The 19257-nt window shown below is 41.8% G+C and overlaps 1 protein-coding gene across 6 annotated transcripts in view; it reads left to right on the plus strand.

Annotated features, from left to right (window-relative positions):
* DAAM2 (dishevelled associated activator of morphogenesis 2) overlaps positions 1–19257 on the plus strand; it is a 209868-nt gene that overhangs the window by 74409 nt on the left and 116202 nt on the right. For 4 of the 6 annotated variants that reach the window (XM_054819166.1, XM_054819170.1, XM_054819169.1 and 1 more), the window contains one exon: positions 8042–8244. The exons of 1 other annotated variant lie outside the window; for it this stretch is intronic. In XM_054819166.1, coding sequence (XP_054675141.1) covers positions 8071–8244 — 174 coding nt within the window. In that variant the 5' untranslated portion in view covers positions 8042–8070. Of the gene's footprint in view, positions 1–3895; positions 3959–8041; positions 8245–19257 lie in introns of all 6 variants that reach the window. One more of the 6 variants, XM_054819168.1, reaches the window with a different exon arrangement.

A 19257-nucleotide genomic window follows, 5' to 3' on the forward strand; every position in this document is an offset into this window, starting at 1 on the left:
GACTGAGTTGCTTTTTCCAATGAGAGAACTTCAGGAAAATTTTATCAGTGCAGGTAATTGATGTGCCTGTCAATAGTGAAGACAGCACTTGTACACCTACATCTGTGGCTCGTTTCCAGTGGTTATAACCAAGGCATATTTCCAGTCAAGTTGAGCTTTAATGTCTTGTAAGTGGCCCTGAACCCAGTGTTAGAATGGAAATCAATTTTTGTATGCTGTGATGACATCGGACCAGATGAAACATTCTTCTACTAATTGTCTGAGTAAGAAAACAGTATTTCACATGGAAATGAGCTGGAGTTTGGGAAGATGTAATCGGACCTTTACCATTTGTTTGTTTTTCTTGGAGCACACTGGCAGTTCTTACAGATTATTTCTCTCTCAGTAGAGGCACTCTAATGTCCTCAGCCGCTTATTTTGTCTGGAAAATTCAGGCACCCAGGATGACGATGACAACAGCAGCAACATTTTGACTCCCAAATCCCCTGGCAAAATAGTTACATCATGTCTGGAAATAATTGGGCAATGACAGAATGGAAAAATTACAATGACTCAAACAAGACAGGGACGCTCTTAGTAATGGGGTTTTGTGCGTTCATTCTTCTGAAGGTGGCAGTTCTTAGTGCTACCGGGAAACTCTGGATTGACTTCCCTTGTAACTAAACCTCACTCTTCCTGATAGAAATATTGCAGACATTTCAAGTCCCTAGACCAAGCCTGAATACTAATCTGCTCTACCAGTGTTCTTGGTCTTTTGGTGTAGAGGGTTGAATGGGACAGCTTGTTCTCCAGATCACTTTATCCTTGGCTTCTTTCTTGAGGTGATCAAAGATTTGGCTCTGGGGTGTGGATGTCTCATCCTTGGGAGCTGGTCTTATGGATAGAACTGACAGATGTTACTGATTAGGGCTGGTTTCAAAACAATTACATTAAAGGCGTTTCATACCATAAGACCTGTAAAAGGCACTGGACTTCATCTTCCTGTAGAGGAAAATAGTCTTCTGCATTGGACCTGAAGGAGCAACGTGCCGATTCTGACTGTCAATGCGTATGTCTGCTTGACTGATGTCATCATGATCTATTTCATCTTCAGCCTATGAATTCTTATATTGAATAAAGGCTTCATCTCACACTCTAGTTTCTAAGGCGCACTCTCCTGGGAAACTGCATCACAAAAGAAAGTAAAGACAGCTCTGCTGTCTGGATCCGTAGTCTGCAGAAAAGGAAGTTCAGACCTGCTCTGTTGGGTAGCACAAACACAACTTGGATTGTAGTCTTGTCCTGTATTCATGGCCCTGAGATTACAGTATATTCTTGGCAAGTCCTAAAAATAACGTTTTTAGCACCTGAATTCTTTCAAAAGGAAAATCTAGGGATCATAAAGAGTGTTTGAAAAGACTTACTGCTGGATGGTCTTATCCTCAGTTACGATTGGGTCCTGGGGTGGCATCTGTGGGTTTTGTGGGATTCTTTCCCCATGTTTGCTTTCATGTAGCGTATTTCCCACAGGCTGTTACAATCACAGCGATTTGAAGAAGAACAATGATATAACAAACCAACCCATCTTGTGAAGCTAATGCTGTGGTAGGGGAAATCATTGCATAAATTCCATTATTTCATAAAGCATAAATTTATCCACACTGGATTTGTGGACGCTGCTAAATGCTGCCTCTACAGCAGCATCATTACTGGGGTGTGAATTGTCTGTCCTGGCCAGATTCCCGCTGGGTGATTACTTTTTGCTGACCTACTGTTTTTATTACAGTTTGGATAGTACCATAAGTCTACTTGGCACTGTTCAGTAACTGATTTAAGTAGGTAACTAAGACCCTACACTGGAGAACCTACAACTGCGGTGCCACAGCTGGGACAATGGAGAACAATACTAAAAAAAAAAAAAAACCAAAACCCAAACAAACAAACAAAAAACCCCAAACCAAACCCACATACTGATAGAGTATAATACAACAAAAATAAAACATACACAAAGTGTGGTGCAGGTTTTACAGCTTGTGTCATGCAGTAGGTGTCTCTTTGGAAGTTATTTTTCTCTTTAATATCTGCTTAAAAAGAGAGAGGAGTTTTGCAGTTTGAGGTGTAGGAAGTGGCTGCTAGAAACCATTCCAAGTCTAAGAGTTGTCATGAAAGATAGTTTGGATATTGAAATGGAATAGTGGGGGGAAAAAAGTAGAGAATAAAACCAAAACTGATAGGAAAGAAGGAAAGAGAGAACTAAGGCTAAAACTGCAAAGTGTCGTTCTTTTCTGCCTGAAGGAGAAGCTATTTTTTTGATAGAAGGGCATGGGGTAATCTTTAGTGAGGTATATGAATAGAACAAATGTGGTTCATAGTGAGGAAGACAGGAAAATTAATCTTGGTAACAGTTCATTTGTGAAAATAACTTCTTAGTAGGTAAAAGAATGAATGGATTGTTCAGTCAGCTTGGTTTTTTTGTAGGGTTTTTTTCCCCTCATTCCCAGATGAAGACAGAGAAAGTGTTGTAAATTAATCTTTCAGAAGGGAAAGTCCTCTTATAGTTCTTTAGCTTTTTCTGTGTTGATAAGCTGGTATCAGGTGAGAGGTATTGGATTTGTGGGCATTAACAGACTAACATTAGTGGTCATTAGTCATCCAGCACATCCTGAGCATCCTTAAAGTATTAAAAATAGACAGGTTTTTGATAGACACGTTGTATTAAGTAGGTTCATGGATATAGTTACACCTGACAAATTGTCCTTGCCTTTTTTCTTACCTCAGGACATATTTCCTAGGCAAATAAATGGGGGGGGGGGGGAGTATAAATAATATATAATGCTATATATATAGCAGGAGACAATCTTTAGGTCTGTGGAATGCTCTGAAACTCTCAATCATCTCAGTTTTGATGGGATGGTGTGTAAAACAGACCAGAGCTGAGTGCCTGGGCTAGTTTGCAAAGTCCTCATGCCACCTTGAGATCTACACCCTTGTTGTGATGCATTGTGGGAGGGAAAAATCCATGAACTGGCTTCAAAACGTGTAGTGTGTTTGGAGCTGAGCGCTCTCCTTTGATGGAACCGTTAGGTGTGGGCCATGGTTCACAGGGACTGAGTGGCCGTTGCTGCACAAGGCCCTGCTTGTTTTCCAGGATTTTCTTTCCTGTGATCTGTTGATCCATTTTGGGTCTGATGCCTTCCTGTCCAACATAGTAGGCAGGTGAGTTCTTCAGGAAGGACTACCCTCCTTCCTGAAAGAAAGGTTTTAACTTTGTGGATTTAAAATAGTTGGTTATTTTGTTACAGTGTTGTGCCCTGGAGAGCCGGAAACTCCTGAGTATAGTGACAAATCCGAACCGAAGGAGTTGGGTTACTACTGCGGACGCAGCAAATGGATTGCTTGCCTGCTCCCTTTCCCCATCCCCCATGCTGCAATTGCCTTATGCTGCATCTGACATCTGTCACGTTCTATGTGACATACATGGAAAATTCCCATGGTAAATGGAACCTGCTGTGATTTCATACTTCCACCATCTGTGTCCTGGAGAAGCAATGTGGTCCAGGGAACTGAGCATAGGATCAGTATGGTGCTCTTTAGCTTTACCTGATGTATATATTTTGACAAATTTTGAGCACGGTGCTTATTTTTTTTCATTTCATCACCAATAAGTGATGATGAAAGTAGCTATTCTAATGCCATGAAGTTCTGGTGGTTTATTTTTTAATAGTTGAATAACATAGAGATTTAACTTGGATTTGGGGGTGGGGGGTGACTTGGCTTATGTTCCAAACCAGTCTAAATTCAGGTGTCTTTCTACTTCTGTGGTAATACATCACATTTATATGTTTTATCCTGCCATAGAGAAAGATACAATTTACAGGGAAACAGAAGTGATTTACTTTGTTTCCTCTCCTGTTAGCATAAACCAGTGCGGACAGTGATTCTGCATCATACTTCTGCGTGTCCCATACTTCCTGCTCAGGTGAGAGCTGTGGCTACATCCACTGACTTTGTGTGTCTATTGATGATCGGTGGAAATTCAGCTCTGGAAGTGTTTTCCATTAATGCTTCCTTATGTTGCAAACTGGTTTTGCAGGACTGCATGTGTTTAGTTAACCCACAGAGTTCTCGCTCTTTCTTCTGTTTTTCCAAAGGTGATGATACAAACGTAATTTTCTCAATTTTAGTTATAGTTGTGCTCTGGCTGTTCACTCTGATGAAGGATAAGACAGCGAGGTTAAAACTATGATAATCAGTTCTCTTGCACAGGAGAGCTGCTGGCATAGCAGTTGTTTCAGGTGTCTTATTGTTTGTGGAACGTTGCTTATTTAAAGGATATGTTTGCATGAAAATTACAATTTCTGAAATGAGAGTGAAGAAAAGATTGAGACTGAATTTAGAACCTGCAATTTAAAGAGGATCCTTGGGTGCAGTTAACATGGATCTCATCCCGTGTGGCTAAACCTTCCGATAAGACTTGGAAGAATTGCATTAGCTTAATTATATTTGGTCACTGGGCCAAATGGTTTAGAAATGAACACGTACACCCTGTCAGAGGAAGAGGACGTTGTTATAATTAGACCTTGGGCAAAGTTCCAGACTGTGACTCCTGACCTGAGCCGAACCACAGATAGGGCTGGGAAGCCAGGAGGGGGATCGCTATGAGGAGCGGGTGTGTGGTTAGCTGTTACAATGATGACAACTTGTTTGTGTTGTGCAAAAGGGTAAAACAGTACAACTGAGAAGAGCTGTGGGAGGAAGTTATGTGTAATAGTGGGATTCTCTCCAGAAAGAGATTTCCCATTGATTCTCATTGGAGGTACATATAGAAATAGATAATTGCACATGTTTCATTTTTACAGTCACTTTACTTGTATGAAGTTGAAAGGCAATAAAGCTTTTATTAGAGTAAACTCCCCACCTTTTGTTATTTTCATAAATTTTTATGACAGCTTTGTTACTTCATTTTTCTGAGTGGTAATTGATATGTTCTTCATTCTCTTTGTTGCCTCTTCCCCTCCCCAGCCTCATCCTTTGAAAGCAGTTTCCCCAGATTTGGTTCTTAACAAAGAAAAGGCAAAAGAGAGAAAGAAAAGGAAAACGTTATTAATTTGGAGGCTATTAGAAAATGTTTGTTTTGTTTAAAACTATGTTCACCAGCAAAAATCAAGGAGTTGTAATTAGTTCTTAAATAGCATAAACGGTGCAACTTAAGTAAATGCCCCTCAGCATCCTGTGACTGGCAGGCTTAATCTTTAGATACAGACAGTATTCCCACTTAGAAATAGCACTCATTCATTCAGTCATTCAATTCTAAAATACTTGTGCTGGATTCCTCTCTAGCAGTCCTCAATTGTTCTTCTTTTAAAAGCATCTAGACACCTCACTTATCTACAGTGACAGTGTTGTAGCAATACAAAAGTGCCATTTTACCCCTCTGAGTCAGTATGAATTTCCTGCATGCTGCTTATAGATGGACCTGGAAAATACCAGTGTATGAATTACACAATGGAGTCATGCTTTATGAAAGTGAGGTAATACAAGGTTACTGTTCACGTGAGCTCTGTGTGCTTTTGCAGCATAGTGAAAGCTGAGGAGGTTTGCTGAGTTTCTCAAGTATGGACCCCAAGGAATGAATGCTGAACTACAGGAACGAGCACTAACCTGTGTATTTTTCAGCATTGTGGATGAAGAAGGCTTGGAGACTGACTACTCACCTCTTAGATGAACCTTCTTAAGATGAAAGCTGAGTGAGAAATGTCAGTACAGGACAACCTGTGATGCCCTGAACAGGGCAGCACTTACCCTATAGAAAACATTGGCCTTCATATCCATTTGCATACTCATTTCCTGGTAAGGTGCCTCTTTTGGAGGACTGCTTACCGAAGTCTTGACCTGAGCTCATAAAGGAAGATGCTATTGTTCTATCCCTTCAATGTCTCAGCCAATTTTTCCAAGGAGGATTCATTGTCCATGCCCCAGAGAATGCTGGTCCTTTGATGGTTAGTGAGGAAGCCTCTAGACAGTGGGCCAGAACTTGGTTACAACTGAATTGATGAAAATGTAGTTATATTGTATGTAAATCAGATGCGAGTCATTGATTTGAGTTCCTTCCAAAACAAAGTTTTGTCAAACTACTGGGTTCTAACATCATCCATGACCAGATTACCATAAAGGACATTGCACTCAGAGTAGTCCCTGAGAAGATGGTCTGTGGTAGACAAGTTCAACTTCTTCTGAGGGTCTCTTGAGAAATCTTTTAAGAACTGAATCTCTTAACTCTCCACTACTGAGAGGAAACAGAAGTTGCTGTGCACATCGTTGTGCTGGATTTGAGGGCGTTTTGGTTTTGCTAACTGAACCAGTGTCAGAGACCAGTTCCATGGTTAAGTTAGCCTTTGGCATCTCCTAGTGAGAATCCAGTGATCTTTTAAATTTGCTTTTGAAGCCAGCATCACCCTGCCGTAGTGAGTCCTGCTGAGACATATGAGCCCTTGCAAAGTTGGCAAAGGAAAGCAGGCATGCCAGAAGACACTGCCTGGTACTGGCTGACTTTCCTTTCAGCTGCATGAGAGTTGCAGCTGATGCTCCTCCAGTGCATAAGAGGAGGTGCTAAATAAATTAATCCCAGCATAAAGTAGGGCAGGTGATTCCTGCCAAGCACAGGGTGCCACAAGGCTGGAGGTTTGGGGTTGGTTGTTGTTGTTGTTGTTTGTTGCTTAGTTTTTCTTAAGTGAGCATGCTGATTTCTATGCACAAAGTCCCTGGAAAGCTTCTGGCTGTGCGCAGTATGTTAAGTCCCACTATGCAACTGCTGTCCTAAAGGTGCTTTTCCTAGCACAACTACTTAGTCTTTCTGAGAGCTCAAAGCAGCCTTGTTCTGGAAAGCAAACAGACCAAAGCATTGTGGGGCAGGTTAGGGCAGCAGCTGCTCCCATGACAAAGTTCAGCTGTGTTGCTGCTGATAGAGCATCCAGCATCCTGTGGTTCAGTTCACCTGCTACCTCCCTCCCTGCTCCCTTGCCCTGTGCCCAGGGAGCCAGGCTTCACAACAGGTTTTAGTTATTTACTCTCTAAGGATATGGCTTATTCTGTAGATTAAGTGAAAAAGTGAAGTCCTTAAAAAATATAGCACAAATAAGCCCCTGAACTGTCAAACAACAAGTCCCTTAAAAGGGCAAAATATGCTGCGCTCTGTGGACTGCACAGATCCCTCCTTTCAAACTGCTGGCAGGAGGCTTCCTGTTTGGATGGGCTGCACACAAACGGTGTGGTGTGATGACATCAGTCGCTTCCCAGCTCCTCCTTCAGGCCTCCTTTTGCCTGCCTTTACGCTTCTGATACCAAAGCCCTGCAAGCCTGGGTCCTGTCAAGATGGGATCTGGCAGCTCAAATATAAATGGAAAGCATGCATTAGCCCTGTGCAGTTTCTCCCCTGGATACATAAAGCAGCCCAAACTTGTTACATGTGTTTGAAAACATGATAGACAAAATGTTCCTACTGCGATAGTCCTGGCCATAAACGGGTAAGTGAGCGTTTGGTGGTCTGGCTCCAGAGTGATGGAAAATTGATTTCTGCTTCACTGTTTCATCGTTCATTTTATTTTGACCAAATGGGATACATTTGGAGGATCCTCCATTTGTTCTGGGTAAATTCTCCAGTTTATGCTTTTAGCTTCTGATACTTTGGTTCCTTTACTGTAGTAGTGAGAGAAAGGCCAATACTGGCATTCAATGGTAGCTTTCAACCTTGGCTACTGAGCATTACTGGTAAATCTACCTACCAGGAAATTCCACGCTGAGTTTGTAAAACCTTTTGAGAAACTTTGAGAGAAGTGATTCTACACTGCCATACAAGAACATGTTAATACCATATTAAAGCTTAGCTACCTTGTCTAGCTTGAGTGTTTATTTCGCTCTTTTGTGTCTCAGATCCTTCTGTGCTCTTCCAGCTGTTACACCAACGATAACCATTGTAACTGCAGAGAGCTGCACAGATTCAGCACAGTCTTGTTTATCATTTAATATCTGTTGGTTTTGTTTGTTTCTTTTTTTCTTCCTGCAGAACATGATCAGAAGATAGCAACATACACCATGATCATGGCGCCCCGGAAGAGGAATCGTCATGCGTTGGGATTTCTTTGTTGTTTTGGGGGTAGCGACCTCCCTGAAATCAACCTTAAGGACAATAACCCCCTCCAGTTCCTTGAGTTTTCTGTCCCAATCCCACCAGCAGAGGAGCTCAATGCTAGATTCTCTGAACTTGTGGTAAGTTTCTGCTGGCAGATTGATATATTTTAAGGGGTGAATGAACTCCTCCCCTCAAAGAGGAGTAAAGGGGCTTAAGGGATTTATTAGGGATAGGGAAAAAAAAAAACTTCTGTTGAAGATTTTTGTCTTTGTTTTTCTTTTTTTTTTCCCCTCATTCTTTTATGACTAATTCCTTGGTGGAAGAAAGGTGGCAAATAACAGGATGGATGACAGTGGCACTGGGTATAAGTGCAACAAAATGCTTAAATATGCTGATTTATTCTCACGGCACTATGCAATTCTACAGATGTAGGATTGGGCGTATTAGAAGGAACCTCATAAGTTCTCTAGAGAATGAATCCCTGACACTCAATTTCTTGTTAACAACTCTAGGATAAAATCTGCTGTATAATATAGTACAGTGGAAAATCTTAGGGTTTGCGGTTCTATAAGGACTATACTGTTCTGTTGATCAGTGACGTACTGCTGGTGAGGTATAAGAATCAGATGACCTTGCTAATTACATTTCATCTGCCAGCTGCCTTTGAACCATGAAATGGTGCTGTTGCAGCAACAGACATAAACAGGAAGGGAAGCGGTTATTTCAGAGGAACTTTATCTTTCGCTTTTGTGGTAAACATCGTGGATTCCAGTAGCAGGCAACTGGTATTCGTGCCTGGCATCAAATGACTTCACTTTGTTTACCACACATGCAAAACACAGGCAGAGGTCATGGGGCTGTGCTGTTTTGCAATCTGCATCGTGAAGGTGATGCTCATTTGATGCAGTTGATTAGCCATCTTGTTACTGCTTTGAGGTCGAAGGCTATGTAAAGTGAGGTATCTGTAAGTGTATATATGCCAGAGTGGTGCTACCGAGATAAGGAATAAAACAGAAAATATTGGATCTCAGAATTAGAGGAATTTGCCAGTAATATTTCTACATTACACTTATAAGATTAGCCCAATAAGTTCTTGTCCATAACCATGGCTTCAAAGTGCTATAGCAATGAAAATAACCATATAATTTGGGTATGCAAGTGGAGGTTAACATATGGGCAACTATAGTATGTCATACCAAACATAGGGACAGCTATAGTTTGTCAGATCAGCGGTCTGGCAATCTAGCCCAGTCTCCTATTTCAAGACAGGGTCCAAAGCAGATGCCTAGGGAAGAATATAAGATGTGGCCATAGGGTGGTCTTTCCTGGAACACTTTTCAACCCTCTAACAATTTTCAGCTCGAGGACTTCATCAGCCAAAGTTGCTTTCTGTGTACATAGTAAATTGGTATGATTTTTTTTTTCTGTTAACTGTTTCCACCTTCCTTAGCACCCATGGCAATTTTTTAGTATTTGCAGTATTCTGTGCCGGGGTGTGGGAAGGAGTCAATAGGATTTGCTACTGTTTCAGGAAGAATAGGGTGTGCAGTAGAAGAGAGTCTACTTGCTTCTGACTAAGTAGCAGATGAGGAATCTCCTGTTATGGAGGTATCTCTCAAAATCCTGGTCTGTATTTAAGTCCATTTGCCTTTTATGTGAGACTACTTGAATTCCTCTCGGAAAGTGCAGCTGATTGTGGAGAATTCTGCTTGGTGACAGGTATCTCTCATGAGTGTAATCTGTAATCTGTTCTGATCTCAGTTTATTTCTGGATGCTGTTAAGTATTGGTTTTCACATGCAAAGCTTTAATTGCTGTATCAAAGTTCACTTCTCTCCAATACCAAGATCCGTTGAAGCATTCAATCCAGCCTTCCTGAAGACGTCACCAGCAGATGTGCTTTGCTTCTGAACTTGGCTTGCTAAAACTCGTACTTGTTTACCTTCAGGTCATAGTGAAAGACCTGTTGTAGTTGCTGCTGGTCTTTTGCTTACTGAGAGGGTAAACTCAATTCTGTGAGGATTTTGAGAGTTCGTGGTGGTATTAAGGGTGCTTTTAGCTTTTTGTTTTATGCCTGGCAAATATCGGTGCTCCATGTGCTTGTGGCAAAACAGCTCACAGCTGCCTTATGGAAGTCTATTAAACAGCATGATTTATAATGTTTTTGGTGCAAAATTTAATGACAAGTATACATGATGATCTGTAAAAATTTTTGGCCCCAGAAGTTTGCGAGTTTTTGGTCTATGCTATAACTTATTAAATGTGCTGACAGCCTGTAACTGGCATATATATTTCAAACAAATGAAGCCATTGAAATTAAAATAGATCATATTCATGTTCTTATATTTAATGATAGTACCCCAGCCATCATTACATGAGAAGTGAGCTGGGAGAGAAAAGTGCTGTCTTTCAGAAGGTTAATGGTGTATATTGCACATTTTCATAAAGCACTCAGATAGGAAGGTGATGCACATCCGTAAGAGTTCCTGGGTAGGCAGGTAACATGAGGGCAGTAAGGGCTTTATGGGTGAGAGAACCTGGGCTAGAAACCGGGCTGGCAGAATGCAGAATTTGCCTAGAAGGGCTAGTTTGTCCACAGGTCCGGATTAATGCATGTTCTATGAGACACTAAAATAAAACAGGCTACATCTGTATTGACAGTTCAGATGAGATTTTAATTGGATTAGAAAGATTCAGTCTGTAAATGCGCCAGTGTAAATCAGCGACCTGGAAGTGCCTGAGAGAGCTCTGTGCTGTATACTAGCCTCCCCGCTGCTTATCCGTTGGGGTCTAGTCTGGGTGCACTTGTACTATATAAAAAACAGATTTGAGTGTAAAGCCTTTTGACCCAAATCCCCAAGTGAAATGATGACACCAACATCATCTGAGATCTGTAGTGCAGCCCAGGGGGTATAGCCTCATCTTGCCATCTGCTCTGCAAAGGGTCTAATGAAACTTTGGTGTGCTTGAATGAATTTTTAAAAGCCTTATTTTTCCCCTTGTTCAAGTTAAAATCTGGGGCATTTTCCCGCATAAGACTTAATGACAAGAAGAGTTAAGCCTAGCTGTGCCGGACCAGCCTCCCTTGTGATGAATTTTCCAGCCTAATAAATGTTTAGTCTGTTTCTACCTGCCTTTCTGAGGAAAATCGACATTTTGAGGGCTAGAAACATGTCTTCTATTCTTCTTGTGGTCCTTAAATTAATATCATGAGAAGTGAATTTGAAGATATCCATGAAGAGGAATTATGAACATGTTAGGATCCTTTATTTGTGACCCCTCCAGAGCTCGCAAACTTGCTTGTGTAGACTCCAGGCTGAGGCGAGTGTACATGTATGGGCTGCTCTGTTTGGGGGATGCACCCAGACCAACCGAGTAACAGCAGCTGCCTAACTGGACTCTGAGCAAGGCAGTTGTTTTCAAATGACAAGTTGATGCTGGTTTCAGCTGAAATATCTGCTCTCGATGCCATTCAACCAGAAAAAAAGTTCTAGGATGGATCCCAGGCATTTGTGTTACTTAAAACTGGGTGCTGTGTTTAGGCCTTGTCTCCTCAATTGGAAAATTTAAACAGAAAGGGCTACTCTTGATATGTACTAAATTTAATCTTGATTTATTTCATTGAGAACATGTGCAGGGAGTGGGTCTGAATGAAGACTGGCTCAGGGTGATTGACTCTGATTTTGTTTGGGCTAAGACAGGAGAAGATGTACTAGCTCTCAGGCTGTCTGCTGACAGTGATTGCCTTGGGAATAATGCAGTGGTAATAGTACAGGTAAATCCTTATCAGAAGTCTAGATGCACAAGACATAAAGCAAACAAAAATAGCTGTGAACACAAGCTTTGCCCCTCAAAGGGCCACTTTCACGTACACGACTGAAAGAGGGCAGAACAGCTGGCTTCAATGTCTCTCCCACAATGAACAGGCAAGGAAGAGAAGCTCTGGAGAGTAAGGTGTGTGGAGTGGTCCTGTACCTCATAAATTATAAAACTGGCCCTACCTGGTCATCAAGGCTGTTCTAGCCAGCATCACTTCTGCTTTTTTGCTCAGTCTCCCTTCTCAGCTGGCACTGTGTATACTACCATGCAGTAAAGTGCTGCTGCGCTTGGTGGTCTATTGGCGGGCGCCAAGCTGTTTTTGTGCCTGCTGGCAAAAATGTCTGTGCTAAGCACATGTGCTTTTTCCTTGTACAGCTTTTATTGACTGAACAGGAACTGCAGAAGAATCTGGAAGAACTATTGCAAGGCAAAGGGAAATAAGTTTTTTCATGAAACAGCTTGTCCATGTTCTTGCTCATATTTGTTAGCAGTGGTGTGTTCTTGTCGCAGTGGATTCTGATTACTTTTGCTCAATATTGGACTCTTGTTGATTAAGGGTGGTGTGTTGCTTGACACTTAAGATTTTGCCATCTAGATTTCTCTTACATCAGCAACCTGATCCCAGATGTGAATTCAGACCATACCAGGAAGGGTACCTTAAATGCTGGCAATTCAGGGAAAGCAGAATGTGTATTCTCCTGTCATGATTTGTTTCTCTTGTGTTGCATTTGAACCTGTTTCTTTTTTAGTTTTGGTTTGTTTTTTTGCTTTTTCTTCTTTTTCCTCGGAGTCCTTAAATATGGGGTTTTGTTGACTTTATAGAGTCACAAAAGCTTTTTATCCGTATCACTACTTATTATCCTCCCAGGCTTTTTCAGAAAACTTTAGACCTTATGCCACCAAAAGTACCTATTAGGTTACATTATTTACCGTTGAAGAGCAGCATAAATACTTATGAACTCTCTGTATTTGAAAACTTCAGAATTACCCATCATCTCTTTTGGCCTGCCTTTATGTTTCTTCTCTTCCTTTGAAATGACTGCTCCATATGAGGTCCCATCATTCCTTAGTTGCCGAAAGAGGTAGGTTGCTGCTTGGGTGAGGCAACATGCACTCTTCTCTCTCTCCCCCTCTCTCTGAAGAGATCTAGTTTTCTGACCCTACTGCGAAACACCAGCTTTTGTTGTAGAGAAGATGCACACGGAACTGCTATGTGTTCCTGAACAATGAGGCCACTGGAAATCAAAAATCTATGTTCCCTTGTAGTATTGCCTGAGTGCAATGAAATGAACACGGAACCAGCTGCTGAATCAAGGTCTCTCTCCTTCTCTCAGGATCAAACACCTTCAGTGTGTTCTGTCCATTCTGGGAACTGTGATTGAAACCTTAACCTTGGTTTCTGTCTGCAGCGCTCTGTAACACCAACTGCAAGAACATGGAACTATGTCCCTTCCTGACATAATCCGAAATTCAATTCTTAGTCTCTCACCTTGTCACCTCTGATCCCATAACATTTAGTAATGGCCATTGACATCACAGTTGGCTCCGTTTCTGAATTAAAAATGAGCTAGCCCAGGAATCTAGCTGGGACAAATGGCAGTGACTATGATAGTAAAGAGAAGAGAGAAAATGAGGATCATATTGATTCCTTCTGCTTCAGTCTCTTTGGAATGAGAGCTGTACAGAGGAACTCCCATGAAAGTGAAAAACATGAGGAGGAGATGTGGCAGGAGAGTCCAAGCAACAGAGGCAGCAACTTGGTAAACTCTGAATACTCTGATAATGTCTGTAACTGTGACTAGAACTTTTAATGCCTTGTGCCACCTAAGGAAGGAGGATATCTGGACCAAGATGCCTGTTGCGTTACTGTACCTTTTGCTTTTGGCTTTTTTCTCTGTCCTTTCCCACCACATGGTTCTCACTTGATTTTTTTTCTGTCCATTTAGCTAATCCTTTCCTAAGTAAATCAGTGTCTTCATCTTGTCCTGAAACAGAACTATGGAATTAGTGTGATATTTGCTGCTGTCACATATTTTGCTGTGCTCTCTTGATTTCTCAACCCTCCAGGCTAGTAGTTGCCAGCACTTTAGTGCCAGAATGCTGAAGAATGTGAAAGGAGTTGGTTAGTCTACTCTGAACACAAGCCATCCAAATGACTTGTATCTTTGCTAGTCCTCTCAGAACAGAGACAAAGGAACAGTGGGGTCACAGGGGACACATTTCAGTAGCATTGGATGACGTGATCAATAACAGAAGGTTTGGGAAAACTCCGCGCTTTGCTTACTCTGTGACATCTATCCACATGTGTTCCTTCTCTACCTACACAGAGAATAAAATTCAGTGATTATAGTCTCTCTTCCCAAAGGGGAGAAGAAAGAAAGAAAAAGTTGTTTTAAGAGAGATTAAGGTACAGCATGGAAGTATCTGAGAATTCATTTTTTTATTTTGCCAGAGGAAGCAAAACAATTTCTGAGCAAGGCATCAATTTGGCACACACTGGGTAACACACCTTTAAGAGCCACAGGGAGATGAGATTCAAACCTAAATAACTGTAGTAGCGGTTCCCACTGCAGCTGACTTGAAAGTAGCAAGTTTCCTTCATGCTTAGTTCTCCCTTGCAGGCCGTTTAATGTAATGGATACAACATAAACCTCAGATGACAACTAGGCTTCACCACATTGAATAAGTACTCCCATATATCACCAGTCCCACTCAAGCTTGCCAAGTCCTAGCTGTGGCAGTGTTCATGAGGCCCCTCTTTGGCTTTGCAACCTGCAAGAGTATTTATGGGGTAAAAAGTACAAGAAATGCCTCCATTGTGGGCTTTCATGGGACTATAGACCGCCTTAAACATTAGTCTATGTATATAGGCACAAGAGGGCATCAGCTGTGCCTCTGTTGACAAGCCTGGAGAACAAAGTTCTCTATTTCTCCTCCAGCTCCCTTGTAATACTTCTGGGAACCAGATATGCAGAGCTGCCCTTTCTGTCTCTTGGCTCCCAGTGCGGAGCACCACCATCCCAGAAAAGTACCCTCCATGTCTGAAGCTTATTTAGTCCTTAGTTTCTCACTGGAAGTTTTGTGGCTTAGAAAGACGTGCATTTTAGGTCCTCGCTTCAAACCCCAAACATGTGGCATGTATATTGATAACAGTATTTAATCACATCTGAATTCAGACACGTTGCCAAGATTTGAGTATTTCAGTTTCAAATTATCAGTCTTTTGAGTCACTCTATCCTCTTTCTGGATTATTTTTAATACAAGGATTTAATTTCTGTGTCACTTGCCCTGCATGTAAATCATAGTTTTGGTCTACACCTCTGACAGACCTGTGGCTTTGAGTTGTTGATCAATGCAAATTTCTCTGCAACCATAAATTAAAAGTGGCTTTGCGCTGTTTTGCCCTTAAGAGGAAGTTCTTCTATTCCGTGTGCCCATTCCCTCTGTGCTTTTCTGTAATGAATGATTGTACCAATCAGCCAGAAAGGTTGTATAGTGCCAAATGCAATTAAGATCTTGAGAGGGCCCTCATTTTTGTTTATATATGATGAGCTCTGACTCCAGCAAGCTAGGAGGCTTTGCTGGCCTTGGCACGGTGGAGACTCCTCACCCCAATTATTGTTTCCTTTCTTGCATTTAATAAGAATGTTCCAGTGGAGGCTGTAAGAAAATACTAATGATGAAAATAAGCTGGATTTTTCATGACCAGAGGCTCCTATCCAGGAAGAAGGCTTAGCATCATTATCTGAGTAGAAGACACTGTCTCTGAAGGCAGAAAAAAGCAAAGCTTTGAGGCAGCAGATTGCTTTCCTTCCTGATGGGGGCCGGGCCACAAAAACTTTCCTTTCTCTTGGATTAGTTTATAGTTGTCAGATTAACATTTTTCATACACTCAGATGCACTTGTCTTCTGTTACGATAATGGCAAAAGTACTGGCTGGTTTAAGATTTCTGAAGCAATTAGGGGACTGAGGCTTGGGAGGCGAAAGCTCTCCATGCTATCATAGTCTGTCTAGTTATGCACAGATGTTCCTTTGTGTCCAGGACAGCTCTTCAGTTCAAGATTGTACGTATCCAGGACACCTTTATTCTTTTTAATTGTCCATATCCAGGATACCTTTTTTCTCTTTCTTTCTGCTGTTCAAAGAGAGATTTTTTTCATAATATCAGGTCTGCTTTACAAATGTCCCATGTGCAATACACGTGCACAAGTCCCTGATTTCAATGTACATATCACTACAAGCAGCTTTCTATAGTTACTGAAGTCCCAATACATGAGAGGTATTACATTTTAGGCTTCATGGCAGAGACAGCTCCCCCCTTCAGACAGACACTCACCTACGTATGGAGCCCTGTGATGGGGACAGGCTTGTGGCACTGAGGGCAGCACCAGTGCTTTCGCTCTCTAGGCTCCCTTCCAGTAGGTGCAGCTGGTTGGCAGCTCCCTGACCAGCTGTGCAAGAAGCAGCAGTCGCTACACTGCAAATGTGTGAGACCCAGATGCTCTGAGAGGAGCGTGAGATGGGAGCCAGGTCTCTCACTCTGTGTCTGAGAATCAATAGAGTTGTGTAAACAAATGTAAATCCAGACTAGGGCTTACGTGCCAGATTTTGGGCGTGAAGAAGCTGGGTGTGTTACCAAAGTACCTGCATAGTTATAAGGCTTTTGTGCAGATATACACTGTTTTGTAGATCTTATTGCTTTACTATAAAACTTAGGGACAGATCGTTATCTGATGTAAAGCAGTTCAGTTCCACTGAAGACAGTGGTGGAGTTATATCATTCCACATTGCTTGAAATTTGGCCTTTTTGGTATTTTATGTGTCTGTGGTGATTGCTGGCTTCTGAATATCTCAAGCAGAGCATACTGGCTACCTTTCTGAAAGGTGGGGAAGGTTGTGGTCATGAAGGGAATACCTGAAGGGAATGTTTGAGTGTGTTCTGAGTATGATTTACTTACAGTAGACATAAAACACCTGAGAAAGACCTACTTACTGGACTACATGTTTTTAACAGGATAATCCTCATGTTCCCTGACTGAGGAAATGCATGTAGTCCATGTGGGGCATCAGAGAAGTACTGGGTTTTGGAAGCACAGCAGATACATAGCTCGGGATGCAAAATGAGAGGAAAGAACAGATCCTGCCACTAAAGAATGAATGCGCTAAGTGTCAATCTTGTGTCTTCCCTCTACTGATTGCTTGGAAGCTGTCATGATATAGTATCCCCTAAGTCACAGATAGGGTGGATGTTCTTACCGTTCAGAAACCTCATGTCCATGTGTTTCTAATACCTTATCAACTGATTAATAACACTGCCTTGTTTTGGTATAGCTGCAAGTGTTAGGCAGCATTACATAAAAAGAAAAAAATAATGTAAAGCTCTGCTGTGGCCTTTTTCCTTAGTAAGACATCATTAATATTTGAATGGTTTTTGTGTTGCTTTATAGCTATAATGAAGAGCCATAAACTTTCTGGATTGCATCTGAAGGCTGCTGAAGTGATAAAAGACTGAGGTGATATTGGTAGTAGGAGTCATGCTTGCTAACTGGACGAATGAAATTAATTTACCTTTATTTCAACTTTCTGAGGTTTTTCCAGCTCCACTTGAATAGATACAGAGTAGACAATTTCCTACCTTACTTCTAGAATTGAACTAGCGCTCTTACACAGTTCCTGCCACTTTGTTGCCTGCTGACTTAGAGTAACAGGTTCTGCCCTCTCCAGTAGAAAAAGAGCCAGCAGCAGCAGTTACAGGCATGTCCTATTGCTCCACCGCTTTGAAATGGCTCCTCTGAGTATGATTCCTGCCCTTCTGCAGTTTCTGTCCTTTCTTTACTTCTCTTTATTAGTGTCTTATGTTGTTCAGAGCTGGATTAGATGATTTACAAATCTATTAAGACCTTATCCCTCACCTTTTAGAGAGGATATTTGAATCTAGATTTAGTCTGCTGAGGAGAGGTGGGAGACTTATGAATCAGGTCAAAAAGGCCATTTGGGATGAGAAGGTGCCACCTGGAGATGCATCTGGGAGAAATGTCAGAGGAAGGTACTACATCATGCATAGATTTCGATGGCCAGATTGTAACTGGTTAAGAGATTGCAGTTAAGTAGGGGTAAAGTTTTCCAAAGCGTTGAAGAAAGACACAACAAACGAAGTAGCTGTGGTGCTGAAGGGAGAGCAAAGACAGAGTGCGAAGATGGAGGTAACGTGGGATGAATGCTAGGTCAAGATGATCTTTCGGCTATGCTTTTGAGAGAGAGTTTGCATGTTGATGAAGGGAGTTGAATGACAGATGTCTGTTTCTTCTGCAACTCATAGAAGAAGGGATGATGGATCTGAGATGTTGTAGGAGATCTGATTTGTCATTTAGTCTGATTTGAGCAAGAAAAGGGGAGGCAGGTCCTTGTGATGATGAAGACCTTATAAAAATTATAACAAAATAGCAATGTAAAAGTAACCACCTGAAGCTGGGGAAGCAGTGAAATTTTCTAGTGAGGAGGAAAGGTTGTGAAAGAGGATGGGATGCAAGCATTTTTCAGGATAGGAGTTATCCCTGCTGAGGTAGAGTCTAGCTGGGGTTTAGGAGGAACTGTCAACAAAATAAGATAATTGAATGGAGAAGTAGATAACAATCATGAAGGATCATCTGTTTAATGTGTTGACTCAAATTGACTGCATTTGCTCATCTAGTAGCAATTTATATCAGATATAATCATTGCTCGGTGAGTGTATCATATAGCCTGAAAGAGACTGAGGGGAAAAAGGGTTTATAATTATGCCATGCCTCTGTGTCCTTCTGTAGGTGGATTGTATCTTCAAACAGTGCTCAATGTTACTTATCATTCAGGGAAACTATTAAGGTAGTCTGGGATGGCTCTTCAGTGTTGGAGGGAAATGGTCTTTTGTTGTCACGTGCCTAGTCTGCAAGACTCCAACGTGGGGAGCACAAGGTGCCACAGGTGAGGCTGGATCGATGGAGTAGCACATTTTTGGGTACAAAGTTTTCAGGCCAGCAGTTTCCTGGTACCTTGCTCCGCACTGGGAGCTTTCAGTGTCACTAAATACAGGAGACAAGTGGCCCTTCTGCTCATTCTTTCAGCATGGGGTGGGAGCAGCACATGGAAGGCAAGCGTCAGAAGGTGCTTCTTCTGTCACTCATCGCACCAGGCCGCCTCCACAGCTGCTCTGTCTTTGGCATGCATGGAAGTACAGGCATATGCCTTCCACCTGGTATTGGAACACCACTGACCCAGAGCTTTTAGTGCTAGGTGCCTCATTTTCTGTAAATGGAAAAGTCTGTAAGCTGGCTGGGAGGAAAACATATTTCAAG

Source organism: Grus americana, chromosome 3 (genome assembly GCF_028858705.1).
Source record: "Grus americana isolate bGruAme1 chromosome 3, bGruAme1.mat, whole genome shotgun sequence".
In the NCBI taxonomy this organism is placed as follows: domain Eukaryota; kingdom Metazoa; phylum Chordata; class Aves; order Gruiformes; family Gruidae; genus Grus; species Grus americana.